Below are 27026 nucleotides of genomic sequence, written 5' to 3'. Positions count from 1 at the left end.
GAGGCTGAGATCTGAGAGTCAAGGTTCAGAGCCCGCCCAGGCACAAAAGGACCTGAGACTCTTATCTCCAATTAAACTCTAGAAAACGGAAAATGGAGCTTGGCTCAAATTAGGGCAGTAGCTTTGAGCTGAAGAGTTCAGGAACAATACCCAGGCCCAGGGGTAGGGTGATAGCCTTGAGCTGAAGAGCTCAGGGACAGTGCCTGGGCGAGTTCAAGCCCCATAATGTACACACAAAAAATTAATTAATTAAATTAAATTAAAATCTTTAGTTGTGCAAAAGAATTTCCATTCAGCAAAGCAGTTCGTGAAATAATGCGCCTTAATCAATGTCATCCTTTTCAATCTTTTCATCAGTCCCTCCCAACCCAACCCTTACCTCACTTTTCTTAAATTTGTAAGATATACACTGAGTTTTTTTGTTTTTTTGTTTTTTTTTTTGTCTGTGGTGGGGCTTGAACTCTGGGCCTGGGCGTTGTCCCTGAGCTCTTCAGCTCAAGGCTACAGCCTTACCCTTGAGCCACAGTTCTACTTCTGTTTCTAGTGATTGATTGGAGATAAGAGTCTCATTGACTTTGAACTTTAGTGCTGGGCTGCCTTGAACCATGATCCTCAGATTTCAGCCTCCTGAGTAGCTAGGATTACAAGTATGAGCCAGCAAACACTGACTTTTTTTTAATTTATTTTTTGTCATATATTTTTTATTGTAATTAATAGAAGGGTTACATGATATTTGCCAGATAGATGATGCATTAATTCCCATACATTGATACCCTTTCACATGTCTTGGTCCGTATTTCCCTCCCCCCGTCTCCACCCCTCATCTTGTTTTCCCCCCTTACCTATCTAATTTCAAATAACCAAATACAAATATATCCGATATATCAGGTAACAAAGTGAGATACTGTAACAATATGAGATAACCAAGGGACAGCAAAAGAGATGAGAGATAACATAGTACCTTCAGAACAACAATCATTCATTATATGGCTTATGTTTCTATATCCTAGAGATCCTTTCATTTAGCATCATTCTATATGGCCTTTTGTATCAAGGTTTTGCTCTATTGCAAATCTCTGCTAGGAGAGCCCAAGGTTTCTACTGATTATGACAAATGAGGGAAACCATTGAGCCCATGTTCCTTTGAGTCTGGCTTACTTCACTTAATATGATCTTTTCTAAGTCTTTCCATTTCCTAACAAATGAGGCAATGCCACTCTTTCTGACAGCAGCATAGAATTCCATTGTGTACAAATACCACATCTTGTTGATCCATTCATCAACTGAGGGACATCTAGGTTGTTTCCATATCTTTGCTATTGTAAATAGTGCTGCAATGAACATTGTTGTGCTGGTGGATTTAGTATGTCTTTGTTTCTGGATGATTGGGTAAATGCCAAGTAGTGGAATTGCTGGGTCATAGGGGAACTCTATGTTTAGTCTTTTGAGGCACTGCCATACTGCTTTCCATAGTGGTTGAATGAGTTTACACTCCCACCAACAGTGTAGTAGTGATCCCTCCTGGCCACATCCCCTCCAGCATCTGTTGTTATTAGTTTTCTTGATCCTGGCCATTCTAACTGGAGTGAGGTGGAATCTTAGAGTTGTTTTGATTTGCATTTCTTTTATGACCAGAGATGTTGTGCATTTCTTCATGTGTCTATAGGCCATTTTTGTTTCTTCTTCAGAGAAGACTCTCTTTAAGTCTTTGGCCCATCTTTTAATGGGATGGTTATTACTTTGGAGATTAGTTTGGGAGTGATTCAATTTTTTGAGCTGTTGATATATTTTAGATATGAGGCCTTTGTCTGTTGTAAGGTTGGTGAAGATCTTCTCCCACTCTGTAGGCTTCCTAATTAATTTACTAGCTATGTCCTTTGCCATATAAAAGCTCTGCAGTTTAATGCAGTCCCACTTATCCAGCCTTTCTCTGATTTGTTGTGATTCTTGGTCCTTATTAAGAAAGTTTCAACCTGTGCCAAGGAGGTCTAGTGTATGTCCTATTCCTTCTTGTAAAATTTTCAGAGTGTCAGCTTTTACCTCCAGGTCTTTGATCCATTTTGAGTTAATTCTAGTACAGGGTGACAAAGAAGGATCCAACTTTAGTTTTCTGCATGTGCTTAACCAGTTCTGCCAGCACCACTTGTTGAAGAGGCTGTCTTTCTTCCATTCTATTTTTTTGACTCCCTTGTCAAAGATTAGGTGGCCATAGGTCTGTGGTTTAATATCTGGGTCTTCAGTTCTATTCCATTGGTCTTCAGGCCTGTTCTTTTTTAAAAAAATTACATTCTCACCCACTTATCTTCATTTGTTTATCCCTTACCCTTTACCCCTTACCCTGCCCACTCCACCTTTTTCTTTCTTTCATAGTAAACCTTTATTTCTTGGTCCATTTCCTTCCCATATCTCTCATGTCCTCCCTTCTCCCTTTTCTCTTCTCTTGTCTCCTTTTGCTAGTATTATTTTTATTTATGTGTAAATGAATATGACCCCACTGGACTGGAAATCCATACAAAATATCTTTGCATTTTTTTCTGTGGCCTTTGTACATTGCATGTACATGCTGAATTTGGTCTATATGCAGTTTTTAAGTTAATGCCATATATCTTTTAATTATAAACTGAAATAAATTCAAACTTTAGTATTCTTGTCATATTTATGTGGTTCAAAATGAAACTAATAGTGCATATGTAAAGTTTAACTGAAAAGAAAAAAAATCTTTTAAAAAGCACTTTCAATTCTAAAAATTCAAAATTAGCAAATGCCATATTAGAATATATTTATAGGAAGAAATTTTAAAGTGAAAACCACACCATATTGTTTCCAAATTCAGATGGAAACTTACTATTAAAAATCTTGCACAGATTGGAAATGACTAATCAACATTAGGAAAATGAAATTGGAATATCTGCCCTCATACCATTTTTGGCTAAAAATGTTTCTGTCCAATTTTTACAGAGTGGTTCCTGTGTAAAAATTTCAGTGACTGGAACTATTGGGTTAAAAAAGCAATATATTATTTATTTATCTGTGTTTGATTTGGGGCAATAACTTGGCGTCTGTCCGTCCCCATCTCAAGTGAGGAGCCTGAGCTAGTTTTCAAGGATATCAAATTGAGACTAGATAAGTATATTCTAGAAAGATAGGACAGATTGTATAATAAAGAAATTAGACTTGAAATCGTTTTACACTTCTTCACCATGCTATGATACTATGATTTTGAAATGCTCTAGGTTTTTTATTGTTTTGGTGGTGGCTCTTTTCACCCTTCCTTCCTTCCTTCTTTCCTTGTATCCTTCCTTCCTTCCTTCCTTCCTTTTAATTTTCAGATCCATTTGCAAACTAGCTTCTCAGTAAGTCCCCTATTCATCATTTGACTGTTACAGATAGCTCTGTTGGTACAAAGTGATTGATTTTCCTTGGGATTTATGTAAGTAGATTTATCTCCATAAACGTTCTTTAACATATGAAATTATAAAACAGTAGTGTTTTTTCGACCTGTGTTAGAGACTTAAGGAGCAAATATCCTACATATAGTAGCCCTAGATCAAGAAAGAAAACTTTTTCAAACAACAGCTGTTTTTATTCCAATGGGGAATAATACTCTTTAAGATGAAATAGAAGGGCTGGGAGTTTGGCCTAGTGGTTAAAGTGCTTGCCTAGCATGCATGAAGACCCGGGTTTGATTCCTCGGTACCACATACATAGAAAAAAGCCGGAAGTGGTGCTGAGGCTCAAGTGGTAAAGCTGTAGCCTTGAGAAAATCCAAGGACAGTGCTCAGGCCCTGAGCTCAAGCCCAGAACTGGCAAAAAAAAACAAAACAAAACAACAAAAAAAGATGAAATAGAAGTAGCACAGGGTCTGAGTTTTAATGTTAACTTTGTCCTCAAAGAGCTACCAGTTTATCTCTCTAGCACCTCAGTGTCCTTGTGAGTTAAATGAAGGCTTGAGATTTTTTTCAGAATTCTTTGGATATACTGTATCCTGTCAGATTTGCAGTTACTGTGCAGGTGTTGAGTCATTGTGACAAAAGTAAGTCGAATAAGTCATTTCTAGAACAGTGAAAATACTATATGCACAAAATACCGTTTGGTTTTATTTATTTATTTATTTATTTATTTATTTTTATTATTTTTTTTTGCCAGTCCTGGGCTTGAGCTCAGGGCCTGAGCACTGTCCTTGGACTTTCTCAAGGCTAGAGCTATACCACTTGAGCCTCAGCACCACTTCCAGCTTTTTTGTATGTATGTGGTACCAAGGAATTGAACCCGGGTCTTCGTGCATGCAAGGCAAGCACTTTAACCACTAGGCCAAACTCCCAGGCCCCGTTTGGTTTTATTTTATTTAAAAAAAACTACCCTAAAGTAAGAAATGCTCATTTTTTTTCACATTTCGCAAGAAGGAGGCTGTATTAGAAAATGAAATATGGTGCCTTATAATGTTGAATGGTAGAATCAATTATCAATCATTATTAATGTCTTAGAAGTGTCCTTTTCATTAATGAATCAGTTGGTAATATTAGAATACACTGATATTAAGTGGCTCTTGAAAGCTATTTAGGCTGAATTAGGATTATTCAATGATGTTCTATAATAGTGAATCTTACATATTTTAGCTAATGCTTCTACACACACATATAAATGAGCTTTGGGTTTTGTCTTCTTCCAAGTAGTTATCTTGGACCCTTTCTTACCTTGCATCAGTGTGTGTGTGTGTGTGTGTGTGTGTGTGTGTAGTCATTAATTTTTTTTTGCTGGTCCTGGAGCTTGAACTCAGGAACATGGCACTGTCTTTGAGCTTTTTCAAGGCTACTGTTCTACCACTTGCGTCACAGCCCCATTTCTGGCTTTTTCTGTGTATGTGATACCAGGAAATCAAACACAAGGCCTTGACCATACTAAACAAGCACTCTACCACTGGACCATGCTCCCAGCCCTCATTCATTCATTCTTTTTGTGTCTCTACCTTTCTCCTTCTCTTGCTGTGAAATCTCTTGGTTTTCATTGGGGTAAATGAAACTTGGGGTAAAGTGATTTTTAGTTATCTCCAAATAATGAGGGATAAGTATAATATTACTAGATGGGTGCTGGAAAGTGTTATAACGTAAGCTATACAGTAGTGTGGCCTGTTTGACTCTATAGTAAAACAGTGTTATCTTGATTTGCCATTCTGTACAAGGGATTCTTTTATTGGTAACCTTTATTTTTACATTGGTTACTCAGTTGAGCCACACTTATATTAAAAAAAATTGAGCTCCAGTTATTTTGTTTTTCGCTTTGCTTCCAGGCCTAAAAATAATATGATTCTAAAAATTGTCAATTAGTTTAATGATAAGCACCCTTGGAGTAATTTTCTTTTTCTGTATTATTTAGATTTTTTTAGATATGACATTTGGTTCAGGAGGGCACACAAGAGCCATTCTTCAGAAGGAATCAGATGTTATTCTATATGCCCTAGACAGAGATCCAACAGCTTATTCTATAGCGGAACAGCTTTCAAGATTGTATCCGTAAGTAATGCTCTTGTATATTGATTTTTACATAGTTTGGTTTACCTCTTTTGAATTGGTTGTACCTAGCTGGTGTGTTTTTCTCAAACATCTCCTCCTATTCCTCCCAAAAGAATTACTGCAAGTAGGTTTAAAGTTTCTCTTAAAGTAATAATCCAGCTTCATCTGTGCTTTCTGTATCCATGAGATATATAAGAAAATAGCCCCTAGCAGTGAGATGAAAGACAAGTTTGAAACATTCTCATAATATTTCATGAAATATCCCATGCTTTTCAAACTACATTTCCCCATTTTTTTAGCCTGAGCAGTTGTGAAAGGGATTGTGCTGTGTCCATATATGCATACAATATATTTCTACTAATTCCATTCCTCCATTCCTCCTCATCATTCCTCCTTTGAGTTTTTAGAACAAAGTTTTGTTGTTATAGTTTTATACAAACATATAGAATACTTTGATCCTATATTCCTGCCTCAATCCCTTTACGCCATATAATTTTTATTTAGGTGTGGTGGCATGCGCCTTACTCATTAAGCTGAGGAAAGATTTCTAGAGTAGGAGATCAAAGTCACCAGAAAAAATAAAACAATATAGCATGATGCTTTCTCCAGGAACTGGCATGAGTTACTTTGCAAGTATTTAGCAGATTAATTAATGATGTGAGACCTCTTTAGACCTCGCAAAGCCATTTGTATGAAAATAATGCACTTGTTGTCTCTGAATTCTTTCTAAAATTTACAAGGAATTTATAACGATTTATCCTGTTGTAATTAGTGGATATCAATATACAATAAAAAACTGCTTTGGTGAGCAATCTGCCTTAAGAGAAAGTTTTAATTAGACAGTAAAGTCTAAATAATACATTGTTGAAAACATTGTAATAGAGAAAACTGTCTTGGAGCTAAGATGACAGTCTGCAAATAGGTAAATAGCAGTTGTCAGTAATGAGAATTTTTTCCTCTCTCTCATGCTCTGGAGCTTATATTTGTTATGTTTGAACTTCCCATTGCTCATGCCTGTAAATCCTAATTGCTTGGGAGTTGAATATGAAGAGGATTGAAGTGCTAGGCAACACTAAGCAAAAATGTTTTTGAGACTCTCATCTGAATTGGAAGAAGCTAAGTGGGTGGCACAGGTGCCAGTAATTCCATTTACAATAGGAAGTCTAACATACAGATTGCCATCTAAACACAGCAAGGACAAGAAGTGAGAACCCACTGCAAAAATAACCAAGACAAAAAAGATCTGGAAGCATGGCTCAGTAATAGAGTGCTTGCTCAGCCAGCTTGTAGTCTTTTTTATTTTTACTTTTTTGTTGGTGGTAAGGCTTGAACTCTGGGTCTAGGAGCTGAGCTATTCAACTCCAGGCTGATGCCACACCACTTTGAGCCACATCACCACTACCAAGCTCGATGTCTTGAGTTCAAGTCCCAATACCACCAAAATATTTTTTATTGAACTACCTTTTTGCTAGTTGTCCTTACCCAACAGTTAAATGATCTCTGCTAAAGTAGCCAAAGTATGACTATGAATAAGTTTAGTCTAGGAATAAAAGTAAGAAGAAAATACTAATGCAAAAGTCTTTTCAATTTCTTAAGGTTCCAGAATTTCTGCAAACCTTATGAATAAGATATGTTTTCCCAATAAAATTGTGGTTTTTTTTTTTGCCGGTCCTGGGCTTGAGCTCAAGGCCTGAGCATTGCCCTTGGACTTTCTCAAAGCTAGAGCTCTACCACTTGAGCCTCAGCATCACTTCTGGCTTTTTTGTATGTATGTAGTACCAAAGAATCAAACCCAGGTCTTCGTGCATGCTGGGCAAGCACTCTACCACTAGGCCAAACTTCTGGCCCCCCAATAAAATTGTAAAGAAGTATTTAAGCTGTTGTTTGGACAGTCACAGAGTTTTATGGACACCAAGTTAAATATCTATCTTATTTTCTACAAATCTGAAATATAGCGTGTCTATACTATTTATTAATAATGTGCTGGCTTCTCATTAAATGAAAACTTTTTTCTAAGAAAATCTCATTCTTTTATTAGGACAGGTATAGTTGACAGCATACACCAGAAAGAGAAAAAAATCTATTTTAAAAGTTTATAACATGTACACTTATAATACACACATAAAATGAATAATATTTATAATTCATGATTATAATATACACATGCATGTATATACATGCACAAAAGTGTATACTAATGTACAAACACAGAATAAATACACAGGAGAGAATAACTAAAAACATAAATCCACAATGCCAACAGTGATTGTGTCTTAATATTGGTACTTTTTTGGTGGGGGGGGGGCAGGGAGGGTTATGGGCCTTGAACTCTAGCCTGGGCGCTGTCCCTGAGCTCTTCAGCTTAAGGCTACTGCCCTACCCTTGAGCCACAGCCCCACTTCTTGTTTTCTAGTGATTAATTGGAGATAAGAGTCCATGGGTTTTGTATTGCCTTGCCGGGGCTGGCTTTGAACTGCTATCCACAGATCTCAGCCTCCTGAGTAGCTAGGATTACAGGCATGAGCCACTGCACCTGGCAATAGTGGCACTTTTAAAGCTTGAGTATGAATTATCTTTTTGTAATTGAGTGGTTATTTTCACTTTGTATGAACAGTTAGACTAACCTAAGAGGCAGTTCAACCAGAATAATTTTTTATCATAATTTTATAGTCAAGACAGGTAGATGAATTTGGTCTATAACTTTTTATAACCAGGAAGATGAGAGATTCCCTGTTGAACATGAACACAAGAAGTGGGAGTACTGCTTATGTGCTGAAAATTATTAAATGGTTGGCTGTCATCTTATTTACTTTATGTAACAAGCATTAATTGGTAGTCAGTAGCTGTTAAGTACTGTAAACAGAAATACCATGTGAAATGTGCCTTCCAGAAGCTGTGTAGTGTACAGAAACTTAGTGGAAGTGTCACTGGGAGGTCTACATTAGACACAGGTCAGTATATGAAGAGCATCTAATGCAGACAGGATGGTATAATCCCTCAAATGAATTTGGGACCTCACGTGTGGAAAATTGTAGATTCAGTTATCAAAAGAGCAAAGGGAACAAAATGCCTCTTTAAGCAGATAAAATATATGAGCCAGCCAGGCGTAGTGCCTTAAACAAAAACATTTTTTTTTTCATCTCCTACATTCCTTTTTGTAGCTGACTGTTTCTGACTTTTTGAATAAGGTTAATTCCTTCAACTCAAGGAAATATGTCCTCCTGTGTGTTCAGACCTTGTCAAATGCCCTTTAGTAAAATTACACTTTTTTTCTTAAAAATATATTGGAACCATAACTTTTATTGTTGAATTTATCCTTAAATCTTTTATGAAATTTTAGGTGTATTTGTCAATGGATCATTATTTTCTTCATTTCTCTTGTGAAGTATTCCCATCTGAATGGGGTTACAAATTTGTATGTTACCATCTCATTACTCCCACCACACTGAACCAAGCCCTACCCTTAAGTCAAGCCCCAATTCTATTTTCTAGGGGTTAATTGGGAGATAAGAATCTCAGGTCCTTTTGTGCTTGGGCTGGCTTTGAACCTTGCTCCTCAGATCTCAGCCTCCTAAGTAGCTAGGATTTCAGGCGTGAACCACCACACCTGGCTTTTGCACCACATTTTTATGTTAGAATTTACATTTGTTACATTTGTCCCTTGACTGTGTTAGCTGTAGCTACCATTAACAGTGTTGTTCCATAGCCCTTGCAGTACAGGACTAAATTTAATCCACTGTTATAATCATAGGTGTTTGCTACTTATGTCATTGCATTTTCTACTTTTTCAGGATTTGCATTATCAATTATATTTTGTTTCATTTTAAAGAAATTTATTCGGATATTCTGTAAAGTAGGCTTTCATTTTCTTTTCTGAAGCAATTTTAATTTCCAGCATTTTTTAAAGAATTTATTAATGTTGATTTTTCTATCATATTTCAAATAATGTGTTTAGTAAACAAGTATTCAAGAAGGGCATCTCTATATACAATCACTGGCACTTAGATTTTAGAACATAATTAAAATTAGGCTGAGGATTTGTTTGTCATAGATACATATTAATCTATTTAGTAAAACATTATGTCTATAGAGTCATAAATTTTTACGTCTATGTAGTTGTATTTATATTTCCAATACCATGTCCATAGCATTTGGTACACAAATATTGAGTCCTCGTTCTTGTACTGTCTGGATCTAATAGCCACATATCAAAGATATCAAGCTTGGCTTAGCACTTTTGATGAGAAGTTTTCTGGTAGGCATATTAAAATATGTTCTGTATATTTCTTGTATCTCTCTTGGAGTTTTTTTTCCAATAATTTTACCATTATGTGTATTAGTGATCTCCTTTTGGGGGGTTAAATTTGTTTGGTAGCTACTGCACATTTTAGACATACTGTATATTATTTTATTCTCATATTAAGGGAATTTTAAGTCAATGACTTTGTTACACATGCTTTCTGCCATCTTTTATGCCTTTCCCCCTTGAATACATGCCTTAACATGTTAATTATGTCTCTTAATTTCTGCATTAGTTTTTCTTTTTGCTTCTCTAATAATTTCAATTGCTACGTCTTTGAATCCACTGATCCATTCTTCCACTTAATTGGTGTAGGTGTTGAGATTCTCATGAAATTTTTCATTTTAGCCATTGTGTCTTCATATTTAAGATTTCTAATTGTGTCTTATTTGGTCCTGTCAAACTTATGTTATTCATGTATAATTCTAATCTTTAGTTATTTTAGCTGTATATACATGATGATCAGAAACCTTAATTTGGATTATTCTGAATTCTTTTAAAATTATTTTCTGGTGCCGGGAGTTTGGCCTAGTGGTTAAAGTGCTTGCCTAGCATGCACGAAGACCCGGGTTCGATTCCTGGGTACCACATACATAGAAAAGAGCCGGAAGTGGTGCTGAGGCTCAAGTGGTAGAGCTCTAGCCTTGAGAAAGTCCAAGGACAGTGCTCAGGCCCTGAGCTCAAGCCCAGGACTGGCAAAAAAAAAAAAAAAATTATTTTCTGGATCTCCCTTTTTTATGGAATATTATTGGAGCTTTATTATTATTATTATTACTATTATTTGAAATGTCTTTGTAACCCTGGCTTTCCATGTCTGTATTTTCTTGTTTGCAAAGAAAAACTTTCTGTTTTTTTTTTTACATTTTTTATTGTAATTAAGAGAAGGGTTACATGATATTTGCCAGATAGAAGGTGCATTAATTCACATACACTGATACCCTTTCACATGTCTTGGAACCCATTACCCACCCCCCTCCCCCTTCTTGGTTTTCCCCCCTTCCCTATCAAATTTCAAATAACCAAATACAAATAAATTCAACATATCAGATAACAAAGTGAGATACTGTAACAATATGAGATACCTAAGGGACAGCAAAGGAGATGAGAGATAACATAGTACATTAAGGACAACAATCATTCATTATATGGCTTTTGTTTCAATATCCTGGAGGTCCTTTCAATTAGCTTCATACTATATGGCCTTATGTATCAAGGTTTTGCTCTATTGCAGATCACTGCTAGTAGAGCCCAAGGTTTCTACTGATTATGACAAATGAGGGAAACCATTGAGCCTAAGTTCCTTTGAGTCTGGCTTACTTCACTTAATATGATTTTTTTCTAAGTCTTTCCATTCCTAACAAATGGGTCGATGTCGTTTTTTCTGACAGCAGCATAGAATTCCATTGTGTACAAATACCACAACTGGTTGATCCACTCATCAACTGAAGGACATCTAGGTTGGTTCCATATCTTTGCTATGGTGAATAACGCTGCAATGAACATTGTTGTGCTAGTGGATTTAGTATGCCCTAGATTCTGGATGGTTGGGTAAATGCCAAGTAGTGGAATTGCTGGGTCATAGGGGAGTTCTGTGTTTAGCCTTTTGAGGCACTGCCGTACTGCTTTCCATAGTGGTTGAATGAATTTGCACTCCCACCAACAGTGTGGTAGTGATCCCTCCTGGCCACATCCTCTCCAGCATTTGTTACTATTCGTTTTCCTCATCCTGGCCATTCTAACTGGAGTGAGGTGTTTGGTAGGAAAAAGGTTTTCCTAGCTTGTGCATCCTGTTATTTTTGATGGACCAGTTAGCAATGACCTTCATTTTAGATTTTCCAGGTAGCCAAATTACTGCTGTTGCATTGAGTTCCAATAAAGCAGCTGGCCATACTCTACTATCCAGCAAAATTCTCAAGTAGCTTTGCTGTGTGCTACGTGAGCTAATCTATGGGCATCGAAATAACCTCTGTTCTGATGAAGCCAGGCCCAGTGACAGGGTATATTTATTCCTTGACCACATGGTCCTGTTATTGAATGTTAGTCAGGTATACAGGAGGAGCTTTGAGGTTAAGTGGGTATTGGATATGGATGACTGGAACATTCTTACTGCTCATTAGAAATTCTTGGTTATGGTTTATCTCTGTTTTACTTTGTCTGAGGATCTATAATTGACTTGGAGGTTATGCTAATACGTTGCAGAACTGATCAAGCTCCTAGTTATGGTAGTTGCAGTATATGCCATATTTCAAAGAATATCTTCTCTAGTCTGGGCCCCATTATGGAGTCTGTTGCTTTGCCTGGAAACAGACTATCTAGAGGTGGATAGCACTTCCCATCTCTTCTAAGGAGAACTTCATGAGTACACTAGTATCTAAGGTTGAGTACCACTGTTAGCAAGTATACCAAACTGTCACCAAATTTCATTCTACCTAATTTCAGTGGTCTAGCTATGCAGTATTCCTGTAGTTTTCCTGTCTCCTATGAGGTAAGACTATGGTGAATATTCTAGAAAATATCTTGAGATGCCAGATTAACCTGTAGAAACTCTAGGTACTAAAGCATCTTTTCCACTGGACACTGTGATAGCCATAGAGAAGGAGACAGTGTGGTCAATGAAAGACCTTCTTCCATCCCTCCCTGTCTTTCTCCCTCCCTCCCTTCCTTCTTTGTTACTGGGGCTGAACCCCGGACATTACACTTTCTAGCAGGTACTGTACTACTTGAAAGATACCCTTCAGCCTTCTTTTCATCTGTAAATGTAATTTTTGTTTGATTCCATATAATATGCATTAAGGTCATACTAATTTCCACATTTTTGTTTTTTACCCAATTATGAATAATTATAACTGGACAATTGATAGTTGATTTTTGGGGGGATGTGGGATTGAGATTGGACCCCTTGTTGCTCTAGCTTCCATCTTTATTCAAATTTACTCAGTAGTCATGTAAATAAGCATTGCGACTATATAGGTCTATATTGTAATGTATTCAAAATTACTCCTAAAACCTCAAAAATTGTGTAGTCTGTTCTTTAGGATTTACCTTTTTACTAAGCTGTATTTTTTCAATTTTGTCACATTTACACCAGAAGCAATAATAAAGGTAAATGTAGAACTCAGTACTTCAAATTTGCTTCATGTGTTCTTTCAACCATTCTAAAGTTTATTTAAACTAAAAACATTTGTTATTACATGCTATAGAAAGTGAACAGTTAATCCAAAGAATTTTGGCTCCAAAGTCACTTTTAATGTTATGTAAAAGAAAATACATCACCCAGAAAATAAAAGAAAAGAAAAAAGAAAATACTATTTTAAACAACTTTCGTTCTCATAGTTTTTAGACTTCCAGGATAAGATATAGGAGACAGTGTTGTCAATCTTACTAACCATAGGATGGCATGTGTGCTTTTCTCCATGAAACTAAGAGAATTTCCATGATCATAAACAAGTATGAAAAAATGATATGGAAATTTTATAAGACTTTTTCAGACTATTGATCATGTACTATCACTTTCTCCGTGGTTTTGATAATACAAAATTCCAGTACCAGAATTTTATTTGCTTCCCTTGAATTTTCTTAAATATAAGCTTTTCCCAGGAAAAGTTATTTATGGTTAATATAAAAATACTTGACTCTGGTTTACCTAACAGCTTCAAGGACTGCCGAATTTATGTTTGTCCAATAAACATTAGATTATCTTCAAGGAGTTTGCCAGTTCTATTTTGAGAGTTCCAGAAGGATTAAGTCAATGTTTTCACTAAGCTTAAAATGAAAATTGAGCCAGGCATGGTGGCTCAGGCCTGTTATCCTAGCTACTCAGGCAGCTGAAATCTAAGAATCAAGGTTCAAAGTCAGCCTGGGCAAAAAAAACCCTAAGATTCTTTTTTTTTTCCTACAAAAGGTGACCTTTTATTAATCTGTTCCAGTAACTTGGCCAAGAAAAATTACAAAAGCAAAGTCATAATTTGTACATGAATTTTAAGGGACCAATATTTTTCTTAATGGGAAAAATTTAGTTTAAATTTAGCATGAGTACATACTTTATATTACTTCGAGTTAGATATGTTTATTTGAAAGAAAGTTAAATTTGATATCAAATTCACACAATTGATTTTTTAGTAAATATAACACTCTTTTAAAATAATTTGCTTGACCTTAGAACAACCAAGAGCTGCAACAAAGAGATCATTAGTAGAGATTTAAAATGTGCAGCTATCTCCTTTCATTAGAGGAGATATTTATTTGTTGATGCTATGTGATTGATTGCAGGGCCTCCTGTATATTTTTTAAATATTTTTTATTGTAATTAATAAAAGGGTTACAGGATATTTGCCAGATAGAAGGTGCATTAATTCACATACACTGATACCCTTTCACATGTCTTGGTACCCATTACCCTCCCCCTCACCCACCCTCTACCCCCGTCTTGGTTTTCCCCCCTTCCCTATCAAATTTCAAATAACCAAATACAAATAAATTCAATATATCAGATAACAAAGTGAGATACTGTAACAATATGAGATACCCAAGGGACAGCAAAGGAGATGAGAGAACATAGTACATTAAGGACAACAGTCGTTTGTTATATGGCTTTTGTTTCAATATCCTGGAGTTCCTTTCAATTAGCTTCATACTATATGGCCTTATGTATCAAGGTTTTGCTCTATTGCAAATCTCTGCTAGTAGAGCCCAAGGTTTCTACTGATTATGACAAATGAGGGAAACCATTGAGCCTAAGTTCCTTTGAGTCTGGCTTACTTCACTTAATATGATTTTTTCTAAGTCTTTCCATTTCCTAACAAATGGGTCGATGTCGTTTTTTTCTGACAGTAGCATAGAATTCCATTGTGTACAAATACCACAACTTGTTGATCCACTCATCAACTGAGGGACATCTACGTTGGTTCCATATCTTTGTTCTCCAATTGACTTCTAGAAAACGGGAAGTGGGACTTAGCTCCAGGGTAGGGTGGTAGCCTTGAGCTGAAGAGCTTAGGTACAAAGCCCAGGCCCAGGTCAAGCCCCAAGACCAACCAAAAAAAAGAAAGAATTAGCAGATTCTTTTGTAATTGCTTATGTAATTACAGTTTTGATCATGACTACTAGTAAATGAAATATACCTGAAGAAGACTATGACATTACAATACAGTCTCGAACATCTGGGAAGATTTCCAAAGTATGTATTTGCAAGTCATGACCTAAAAGATGAGTAACTCTTGGCTTGTAAAGGAGGGAGGGATGGCAAAACAAATGAAAACATGATATTTTGAGAATAGAATATTCAGAGTTCTTAGAAAAGAAACAAAGACTATGTTCGAGATGTAAGAATTGTAAGAATAATAATGCAGGAGAAAAGTGGCTTAAAAGATGAACTCAGATCAGATCACTAAAGATCCTACAAGAAGTCTTTTGTTCTCTTCCAAGCTATGGGAAGGCAACAAAGTATTTGAAACAAACAAACAAAAAATGACATGGTCACACTTGTTTTTGTTTTTTTGCCAGTCCTGGGCTTGAACTCAGGGCCTGAGCACTGTCCTTGGACTTTCTCAAGGCTACAGCTTTACCACATGAGCCTCAGCACCACTTCTGGCAAGCACTCTACCACTAGGCCAAACTCCAGGTCAAGAGGAGCCTTTTGCACACTATGATTAAGTGAAAATTTTAAAGCTCTCAAAGACAAGCTTAGTGCCCTTACAAAGGTAACCTCTCTTATACTTCTATCAAGTGACGATACAACCTTTGACCCTTTCATGTAGGTCACAATAAGTCTTCAAGTAGAAAATATGCCTTCACTAGAAACTGACTCTGCTGGAATCGAACTAGGGTTTTCGTGCATGCTAGGCAAGCACTGTACCTCTAGGCCAAACTCCCGGCCCCCCAGTTTAATTTTTAACTCCTTAAAGTCTGAAGTTTCTGTAAGTCTGATTCCTGAGTCATCTTTATTATGTGTAGACATTATAGCTGATTATTTGTTAATAGCATGGAGTCACATTCTTTGTTTACTTCAATAACGTCGTTTTATTTTCTAACAAAAACAATTTCAAACACAGACCTATGCATTAACATCCCTACACCTGTTTCCAATTAGTGTTATAAATTTATTCTTAGAATATTTGGCTTAAACGTTTACAAATATAAATTATCCATATTTGAAATGCAAATGATATTTATATTATAACCATGAGAACTGAATTACTCCTTCACAAAGTTGAGATAATCCATTTTTATTGCCTACGTCATTTAAATATATCCATATGGTACAGGATAAGAATAGCAGCTGTCCTAGCACTCGAATAGCTATACCTAGAAAGATTTCATTTTATTTTATCTTGGGCATATTTTAAGGCATATTTTATTATATATGAGAGCGTTTTAGTGGAACTTTTATATTTGGTTTTCTAAGTTATTAAAAGAATGAAAACAATACTTGTAGTTTCTCTAACATCATAAGCTAATTAAGTCACAATGAGTTTGCTATAATTACATATATAATCATCTGTGCTTTCCACTCCAACTTTTTTGAAAACAATGAGAAGAGTTTAAGAATATACTTGAATCACACACACACACACACACACACACAACACACCAAAAAAACAAAAAGGTATTACATAAGGAAAAAATAATGTAACACTCCAATTTTTTGTCTGATGTTTAAAGTAAACCTGAAACAAATGATTGCTTGGTTAAATTGTTCACTTTATTGTTTTATTACTCTCCTTTCCTAAGCACATGCATCCAAGTTTTTAATTGCCCAGCTGAACATCACTTTAGTGCTTGCTCTATGGAAACACAGCCTTGCATAGGTAGTTTTGGTTCTGTAAGTGAGCTCATTTTCTTTGTGAGACTAAGTAGCCAATTATCCTTGCTGGGAAATACTAAGAATAGGATGGGACCATATTTAAATTTAAATTTTTTGATTTTATACTCATGTTTTCTCTCAACACTGCTACTCTGCTAATTCAATTCAAGATATTATATTTCAGGGCATATATTATACCATAGTTTTGAAATATAGTTACATAAAGAGATCAACATAATATCCCTTCTTACTGTATCAGGAAACACAGATGTCAAACAAATGTTTAAAAAAGAGGCTTATACAGACTCAAAGGAACATAGGCTCAATGGTTTCCCTCATTTATCATAATCAGTAGAAACCTTGGGCTCTACTAGCAGAGATTAGCAATAGAGCAAAACCTAGATACATAAGGCCATATAGTAGGACGCTAAATGAAAGAACCTCTAGGATATAGAAACAAAAGCCATATAATGAGTGATTGTTGTCCTTAATGTACTATGTTATCTCTCCTCTCTTTTGCTGTCCCTTGGTTATATCATATTGTTATAGTATTTCACTTTGTTATCTGATATATTGGATATATTTGTATTTGGTTATTTGAAATTGGATAGGGAAGGGGGGAAAACAAGATGAGGGGTGGGGTAGGGGGGAGGGAAATGGGGACCAAGACATGTGAAAGGATATCACTGTATGTGAATTAATGCATCTTCTAGCTGGCGAATATAATGTAACCCTTCTATTAATTACAATAAAAATATATGAAAAAAGAGGCTTATAAGAGTCAGGACCCAGAAGTGTTAGGATTTAAGAAAATAGACTTTTGTGACATGAGGAATTACCTCTATATTATTTAAATAAAGTGCCATTATAACAATTATGCAGTTGTGTGCAATGTGTAGGTTCAGCATGGATTTTCTTCACTAAAACATTGCAATGGTATGTATTGGTTAATTTCTACACTTCAGGAACCTTTCTAACCTTTTTTGAAAAGTGGGTGTTGAAAGAGTTAAATTTTAAGAAATATTGCTACTGACATATTTTTTTCCTTTCTCTTCTAGAATCTCAACAGCTATTCCCTTGTTAGAGGCATCCCCAGAAATTTCATCAAAGAATTTCCACCCACACTCTGAATATCTAACAGGGCTTGACCCATTTTTCCCCCTCTTATTAATGTAGCAACATGTGACCTATGGGGAAAATTTGGAATAAGAGCTAACCTGAGTTTAGACCTTCGAAGAGTACATGTAAGCAAGAAAATGAAATAGAAACCCAAATTAGTCTTAATATACCCTTAATAAGTCTAAATACTTCACAATTTGAAGTTACATCTGATGTAATTTAATTTTTTCTTTTAATTTTTTTTGGTACATAGTTTGCTATGACACCAGTCTTTTTTACTTAGATCTCTTAGATAGTGCCTCATGCTTTTACTTGTTCTTCCCTTCAGAACATGATCCTCCTACCTCTTTCTTGTAGCTGAAATTATCATGGACAGTTGTTGCTTGACATAAAGTCTTGTTAACTTTTTGTCCCTGCTGGCCCTGAACTGTGATCTTCTCACCACCTCCAAAATAGCTGGCATTAGAGTGAGCCACTGCACTCAGCCTTCACAATGCTTGTGAGTTACTTTAAGATGCATTTTCAGATGCAGTGAATGTAAATGTCCAACTGGGACATAATATCATATAAACCAGTATTTCTCCATTGTATCTGATTTTGTGTGTGTGTGTGTGTGTGTGTGTGTGTGTGTGTGTGTGTGTGTCTGTGTGTGTGTCTGTGTGTGTGTCTGTGTAGCTCCTGTGGTTTGGATTCAGGGCTTCGATGTTGTCCCTAAGCTTTTTTAAATCAAAGCTAGTACTCTGGCACTTTAGCTACAGCTCCCCTTCTGGCTTTTTGTGGTTAGGTGGGGATAAGAAACTCATGGAGGGGTCCGGAGTTTGGCCTACTAGTAGAGTGCTTGCCTAGCATGCACGAAGACCTGGGTTCGATTCCTCAGTACCACATACATAGAAAAAGGCTGGAAGTGGTGCTGAGGCTCAAGTGGTAGAACTGTAGCCTTGAGAAAGTCCAAGGACAGTGCTCAGGCCCTGAGCTGAAGGCCAGATTGGCAAAAAAAAAAAAAGAGTCTCATGAACTTTATCTGCTTGAGCTGGCTTCAAACTATGATCTTCGAATCCAAGCCTTCTGAGAATCTAGGATTACAGGTATGAGACAGCTGTGTAGCTGTTTCTGGTTAAGACAGTATATTTACTAAGTGACTAATGAAGTAAGAGCTAAAATAGTTTTAATGAACTATACAAAATGTGGGTAGGGAAAGGAGAGAAAAACTGGGATAAAGTGAGTGACCTGGTTCAAAAAGAAATGTACTCACTACCTGACTTATATAACTGTAATGTCTCTGTACATCATCTTTTTTTGCCAGTCTGGGAGCTAGAACTCAGGGCCTGAGCACTGCCCTTAGTTTTTCTCAAGGCTAGTATTCTACCACTTGAGCCACAGCACCCCTTTCAGCTTTTTCTGTGTATTTGGTACCGAGGAATTGAACTCAGGGCTTCATGCATGCTAGGTGTCACTCTACCATCAGGCCACATCATCTTTACAACAGTAATAAAATGCATTGAAATAATCATAATGCAAAGAACAGAAAAATAATTTATTTTATGTAAGTCATCATATTTTAATATTGAATTTTTTGATCCATCTAAAACAAAGGATCTCCTGATTCTCTTTTTTGATATATAAATATTAATACACTGTGGTGAATAAATTTGGGGTTTTAATTTAAAGGAAAATGCTTCTTTTGAATATAATGACTTTTACCTTTTCCTCTTATTGATTATTTAACTTTAAGCTCATTACTGTCTCTCTTGTTCAGCTAATCTTGTTTATAATGACTGAGGTTTAAGGAAGAAAATAAATCTATATTTAACTAAATGGTAATTGTTGTTACTATAGCCTTTGCTTCTGTTGCTGTTTATTTAGTCAGGCATCCAGTTAACATTAAAGTACAAACACATGTTTGGTGAGTATTATTACCGCCAGTTTATAGTTTCTCCATCATTTGTCTGTACAATGTTATGAATTTTTTCCTCTTGGATAACCTAGGTAAGGTTCTCAATGCCTCATCTGTTCTATCAAGTTTCTTTTTTAAAAGGCAAAGATTCCATTGATACCCAAATGCCAAACTCTTATGTCAGTTTTCATTCCTTTTTTTTTTCTTTTTGCCAATCCTGGGGCTTGAACTCAGGGCCTGGCAACTGTCCTTGGGCTTTTTGAAGGCTGGATCTCTTTGCCTTTTAGCCATAGCACCACTTCTAGCTTTTGTACTATGTATGTGGTACCCAGGAATCTAACCCAGGGCTTCTTGCATGCTAGGTGAGCACTTTACCACCAGACCACACTCCCAGTGCCTTCATTCCTTATATTAAATAAACTGTTAACATTTTGTAATAGAGTTGACTGCCTCCTCTTTCCTTTATTTGAATTCTTTGATTTTAAAAAAGTCCTATATAGCTTACCTGTTCCTTTGCACTAATATTTGTTCTTCAGACCCCATCCCACAAGTCTCTTTTCTGTGTATACTCATTTCCTAAATATTCTCAGAGTTTTAAAACCTATCTAAAAATTGATGACATATGTATTTGTATAGATATATAGTTACACATAGATTAGATTAAGATATGAATATATAGATGTAGATTTAGATTAGGTAAGCTATATATAAAGGTCATAAAGTAGGGTTATTAGTTTTTTGAGGAATATTTATACTGATTAAGTAATTTATTATTGGTTTATTATTTTGCTGTTAGATTTTTCTGAATATTAATCATTTGTTTATTAAATAGCTAGCAAAGATTTTTCTTTCCTTCCTTGATTGTCTTTTGACTAGTAATTATTTCTTTCGATGTATATTAACTGGAGGTGTGGCTCAAAAGGTCCAGCTGTTTCTAGCATGCCTACTTTTTTGTTTCATCCTAACCTCGGCTATGTTTTAACTATTCTAACTACTTCCTCTTCCAGAGGCTATGCTGCCCTCGGAAATAGAAATTGAGTTTCATTTACTCTCACAGATCCAATACTTAAAATACTGTTTGACTCTAAGGTGTCAATAAATGTCTTTTATTGAATGAGTAAAGGAATCTATGAACACACAGCAATTAAAATTGACAAGGAGGTGCCTGTTATTTACTGCATTATAAATGATACAATTATAAATGCTATTTTGTCTTTGAAATGGATTCCTCCCTATATTTCCCAAGGTGATCTTGAACTCTTGGACTCTTTTCCATCAGCCTCTTATGTAGCTGGAACTATGGGTACAAGTTACTAAATTTTACATAAAGCTGTGCTGGAATATTTGGCTATTTTATAGACTTTACTAGAGTGTCGTTAAACTAAATAAATCTGTACATCCACTCAACCAGTGTTAATTTGATATGATGTGAAGCTTTCTGAAACTGTTTTGGGTTTTTTTTTGGCCAATCCTGGGGCTTGAACTCAGGGCCTGATTACTGTCCATAAGCTTTCTCAAAGCTAGAGCGCCACCACTTGAGCCACAGCACCACCTCCAGCTTTTTCTGTGTATGTGGTACTGAGGAATTGAACCTTGGTCTTTGTCCATGCTAGGCAAGCACTCTGCTCCTAAACCAAACTCCAGGCCTAGCTTTCTTATCTATCAACTGTTTTCTTATCTATCAAGCAAGGCAGAAAGACACGTTAGCATTCAACTTCTGTACTTAAGGGAGAAATCTGTTGACACTGTAAAAAGACTTAATGCAGCTACAAAGTTATACTTTATTTTTGTTTCCTGAGAATTTTCAGGACCATGCTATCTGCTATATGTGCCTTTCTATAGAAACCTATAAAATACAATGCAAATAAATTAAATTCACATGCTTTTTAACTCAAGGACAGAAATGCTTTAAAATACTTTCAGTCACTATTCTTACTTACCTACCACATTCATTTATCTCCTGATTTGCTTGTCTGCTTTGCACTTAACCAAATGGCAAAACTTTTGTTTTTATGCAGTTGGCCATAAACATACATTGAGTAAAATGAATGAGCTTTGTTTTAGGTAACATGAAATTACATACAATGTTCTACAAAGATTTATGAATTATTAAGAACTCTGGGCCTGGGTGCTGTCCCTGAGCTCTTCATCTCAAGGCTACCACCCCACTCCTTGAGTCACAGCTTCACTTTACATTTTCTAATGATTAATTGATGGTAAGAGTCTCATGTTCTTTTGTGCCTGGGCTGGCTTTGAACCTCGATCACAGATCTCAGCTTCCTGAGTGGCTAGGATTACAAGCATGAGCCACTGACCCTGGCAGAATAACTTTAAAGAGAAATAATTTTAAAAATTAAAAAATGTTGTTGACATGAATTAGACTTAAAGGCATAGCTATAGAAGAATAATATCTCAATTTTTTATGAAAATTCAACAAGTTCATTTATTTCATTGTATTTTCACACTGATTATGTGCAATGTAGATAGTGCTTGTATTCCTACTTCTTATCAAAGCAAAAACCCAGAGATCAGTTGATCTGTATTGTTGTGTTGATATAAGTTTTAACTTTGGGTTTTTCAGATTTAGACCCTACCCACTTGTTACTTTAAACAAATTTCTCTTTCTTTGTTTCATTTGTGTTGTTGTTTATTTTTCACATCAGAAATTTATATCAGAAATAGTGGGAATAAAGGATGACAGGACACGAAAACAGGCAAAATTGGGGAAGCAGTTGAAGAAATACGAATAAAAATAAACCTCATTGGGAAATTAATGAAGAATCCTGCTTACTGACTGATTTGACAAAAAAGAAAAAAGAGAAAAGCAAAAAATATTAGAGGGGAAATCCAATTATTTAACAATATTTGATTATCAGAAATGAAAGATTTTTAATCCTATTTTACTCTAGGAAAAAGTTCATTTATTAACATGTATTAAACATCTCTGGTTATTTTTGTTGTTGTTTGATTTTCAGTTGGTTGTGGGGCTTGAACTCAGGGCTTTGGCTCTGTCTTTTCTCTCAGGGCTAGCCTTCTACCACTTTGAACCACAGTGCTACTTCCTAGGTACTTTTTTGATACTTAGATTATCAATACATGAAAAAGTGTGATCTGCTATAGAAAACAAAGCACAGCAAAATTAGACTGGGACTGTGAATTAGAGGGTAGTGTGCAGACAAAATTATTTACAGTTTTTAGTAGCATAAATAGCAATCTTGGAACAGGTAAGGAATTAGTATGAGTTGGATCTGAAAAGATAGCATGCCAGAAAAGAAATGCCAGCGCAGCAATGAAGGCATGAAGTTATCTCATACTTGTCTGGGGTGTTCATAGGAAAAGAAGAAAGCAAGTTAGCAATTTACTAAACAAGTGAGCAAGTAAGAGATAATGTCAGAAAGCTAATGAGTGGGAAAGGGGTAGTCTTGTTCAAGTAGCAATCCATGTAGAGTTCTGCAGGTCATTGAAAGAGTTTTGGTTTAAATTCAAAATGAAATCGTTAGGCACTGTGAGTGTGAGCACTGGGTGATATTATCTGACTTGTTTTAAAAGCATTTCTCTGGCTACTATGTTGAGAATAGTCCCAAGGGGGGCCAAGGAAGAAGCAGAGAAGCTGGAAAAGAAGGGGGTCATTAAATACTATCAGTAAGACTGTGTTTAAGATTGTAATCTTGACTAGAAATTTGAGACAGTCGGAAACAGGCATTTGATATGAACGATGCATACTTTTACATGTTTTTAGCATATACTCATTTGTCAATTGGTTTTAGCTAGTCATGTTTAAATTTTTCTGTTACTATACATTGGACTATATAGATTTCCTTTCAAACCTCATGTAATCTTTTCTCTGAAGTATGAAATGTTCAGTGACAAAAATGACGTCTAGTTTACTTGGGTATTCTCAGTGCTTGAAATTTGTTTTTGAATTAAATTAATACAGCCTAAATATAAGTTGTATTTAAAATGAAAATCAAAAGAAAAAAGAAAATTATTTTTAAAGAGCAAGCTCCAAAGTGTAAGCTTTGTCCATCATAACTTAGAATAAGCATGAAAATATTAATTTCTCTAAAAATATTTTTATCAGATTATACAGTCCTGTGGTACTTTCCTTTGGTCTTACTTTTGTTTACCTACATTATTACTTTTCACTTTCATTGATGTCTTTTGTTTTGATAGACAAAATAGCAGTTTATCTTTCAATAGTCCTCTATTTAACAGCAGCATAAATATTAACATTTTTTTGGAATTAGGCAGAATATCTTAGAGCCGATCTGATCAGTATTTTCATTGAATTCTCCATGAGTCGTAAGAGAATTCTGAGGCTGTTCCATGGAGAAGAACAGAACAAATGGTTACCAAATAGGTCCATAGCCCAAAACCTACAGGAGTTCATTAGTGGAGAGATCAGATTCTTAGCAAGATGCATTATATTCATAAATTGCTTTGTTAGATGACAATTCCTGTATACAGCTATTTAAGATAATTAAAAAATTAAACAAAAATTGGTATTAAGCTGTTATTAAGTGTATATTTGTATCATCTTTCCTTAGCAAGCTTTATCATTAGAGCTTTGTATTTACTATACTTTTAATAAATAGTATTCAGTTAGATATGAAGATTTCAATATGATTGGAATTAATTTCATAATTTCTTTTGGTGATGCCTTGTCTTCCTTAGCAATTGAAGTTTGGTAAATATGTATTTGTTGTAATTAAAATAGTCAAGTGGAAAGAATTTCTAAAAATATGTTATCATATTTGCTTCAATGTATTTCTGTCATTAAAGTCTTTTTGACTAATTTGGTAAAATGGGATTTTTTTAAAAAAGAATTTATTAACATTGATTTTTACATCATATTTCAAATGTCATGTTTAACAAACAAGTATTTAAGAAGGGAATCTCTATATACAATCACTGGCACTTTGGTTTTTGAACATAATTAAAATTAAGCAATCTATGTAATAAAACATTATGTCTATATAGTATATAGCCCATCATAGATTTTTATGTCTAGGTATTTATGTTTATATCTCTAAGACCATGTTAAAATGGGATTTTTTTAAATAAAATTATTTTGCATTGTGGCCAGGAGATTGGACTAGTGGTAGAGTGCTTACCTAGTACACAAGAAGACCCAAGTTCAATTCCTCTGTACCACATACATAGAAAAAGCTGCAAGTAATACTGTGGCTTACATGGTAGAACCCTAGCCTTGAGAAAACCCAAGGGCCATGCTCAGGCCCTGAGTTCAAGCCCCAGGACTGGCAAAAAATAAAAAAATCATTTGGCATTTGCTACTCTTTTGAAGAATGACATGCCTTCTAAATTGATTTGTCTTCTTAAAGAACTGGTGATTTAATTCATCATTTCTGTTGAATTTCCCCAATACTTATGGTTCACTGCAGTCTGTTGGTGAAATAGTTCCTTGTTGTAAGATTAGTTATTTTATATTTCTAAAAGCTTGTTTTTCAAGGATTCTGATAGAAAAAGAACAACTACCAAATGAAAATCAATGTAATATTCAATTTAATTTCAAGGATTGAAGATTATACATTTTCTATTAAGCATACTTTTACCTTTGTTAAGCAATTGTGATTAATAATAAAAACTTAAAAATTGCCCTTTTAAATAATACACATTTTGATTAGCTACTTTAGTTTGCTAAGGCAATTACTTGGCTCTAACTACTTAGTAGAGCCTTTGGGTACTTATTTTGATTTGATGGTGTTATAGAAAGTTACTGAGACACTAAGGGTACAGTTAAATTCAATTTTTATATGTTATAGGATTAAGATGATTAATCCTATGATAATCATGTTAAATGATTAGAAAAGTCCCTAACAAGTAGTAAATGTATATTATTTGCTGTACATCAAAATACATGATCCTTAGAATTAATTACATTATTATAATTCTGGTCAATTTTAACTTTTGCCAAGGAAATAAGAATTCAATGCTTTGTTATGGAATACTATTCCCACATCTTCTAAGTAAACATTTTAGTAATAAACATGTGTGAGGTCTGTAAGTTGAATGATTTTCAAGAACTGCACTGTCGTACTATAGTTTTGGTCACTTGTGCTCACTGTTTGAATATTGATATAGCTTATGTCCAAAAAGCTAAATTTTTATTTTAATTACATGTAAAACTGGTACTTGAATTAGCTATTGGAATTTTTAAATTAGTTTTGTAACACCCTGAAAATGTGAATATACGTTTTCAACTCTAACTTTTATGAGATTTAAATAGAGATGAGGTATTTCAAATGAAATGATATTTGAATTGAGATATGCTGTAATTATAAACTAAATGATTTTAAGTAGTACAAATATAATATGAAATGTCATTGATGACTTTTACATTAAATCAGACACTTTATATTCCTATAATTTCTCAGAAAGGCAAATTATTGAAAATGTGATAACCATATTAAAATTCTACATATTTTAAATTTTGGTAGATACTGCCACAATAATACAATATATAGTGACAATCGCAACTTTGTTTTGTGGGTTTTTGCCCCTTTCATACCTAAGATACTTATTTTGTTCAGTGAAAGGAGTCTTTTAGAGAAAGTGTATATTTACATATTGTTACTGTTTTATGAAAAAAGTTGGTTTATACTGTCATGCTATTAAGCTTCCAATCAGCACCTATCATAATGTCTAAAGCCTTGGGCCTGAGAGTTTGGCCTAGTGATAGAATACTTGGCTAACATGCATGAAGACCTGGGTTGGATTCCTCAGTACCATATACACAGAAAAAACTGGAAATGGTACTGTGGCTCAAGTGGTAGAGCTCTAGCCTCGAGAAAGCCCAAGGACAGTGCCCAAGCCCTGAATTCAAGCTTCAGAACTGGAAAAAAAAATTGCCAGGCGAGATAGCTCACGCATGTAATCCTAGCTACTCAAGAGGCTGAGATCTGCCGATCACAGTTCAAAGCCAGCCTGGTCACTAAAGTCTGTGAGACTTTTATCTCCAGTTAACCACTGGAAAATAAGTGGAGTGGTGTCTCCTGGGGTAGGGCGGTAGCCTTGAGCTGAAGAGCTCAGGGACAGCGCCTAGGTCCCGAGTTCATGCCTCACAATCAACAAAAAAGAAAAAAAAAAAAAAGCCTCTAAACCCTAGAAACATGTATGATTGATGATTTGAACAAAATTTCCTGGGCAAAAGGCAAATACTATGTTATAAATCTGGAACCAAAAACTCATTCTTTTTGGGGTTGCTTATGTGTGTGTCTCATAATCAATTTTTAAAAGTACAGCAGGTGGCTTGAAGATAAAGTAAATTAACAATTAGTAAAGCTTTTGCAGGGCTCTTTGAGTCACCATTTATTTTCAATTATTTACTAATAAATTGCCCAAGAATTTAAAATCAGGTGAAATATAATAAATGGAAAGCTT

At 35.2% G+C, this 27026-nt stretch overlaps 1 protein-coding gene across 4 annotated transcripts in view; it reads left to right on the top strand.

The window, feature by feature from the left end:
- Mettl15 (methyltransferase 15, mitochondrial 12S rRNA N4-cytidine) overlaps positions 1-27026 on the top strand; it is a 116156-nt gene that overhangs the window by 48748 nt on the left and 40382 nt on the right. For all 4 annotated transcript variants that reach the window (XM_090347964.1, XM_090347963.1, XM_090347965.1 and 1 more), the window contains one exon: positions 5374-5510. In XM_090347964.1, coding sequence (XP_090204090.1) covers positions 5374-5510 — 137 coding nt within the window. The remainder of the gene's footprint in view (positions 1-5373; positions 5511-27026) is intronic.

The sequence above is a fragment of the Megascapheus bottae genome, chromosome 16, assembly GCF_031878675.1.
Source record: "Megascapheus bottae isolate mThoBot1 chromosome 16, mThoBot2.hap1, whole genome shotgun sequence".
NCBI classification, from domain to species: domain Eukaryota; kingdom Metazoa; phylum Chordata; class Mammalia; order Rodentia; family Geomyidae; genus Megascapheus; species Megascapheus bottae.
The sequence above is the reverse complement of the archived record's forward strand: the minus strand, read 5'-3'. Positions and strand labels throughout refer to the sequence as shown.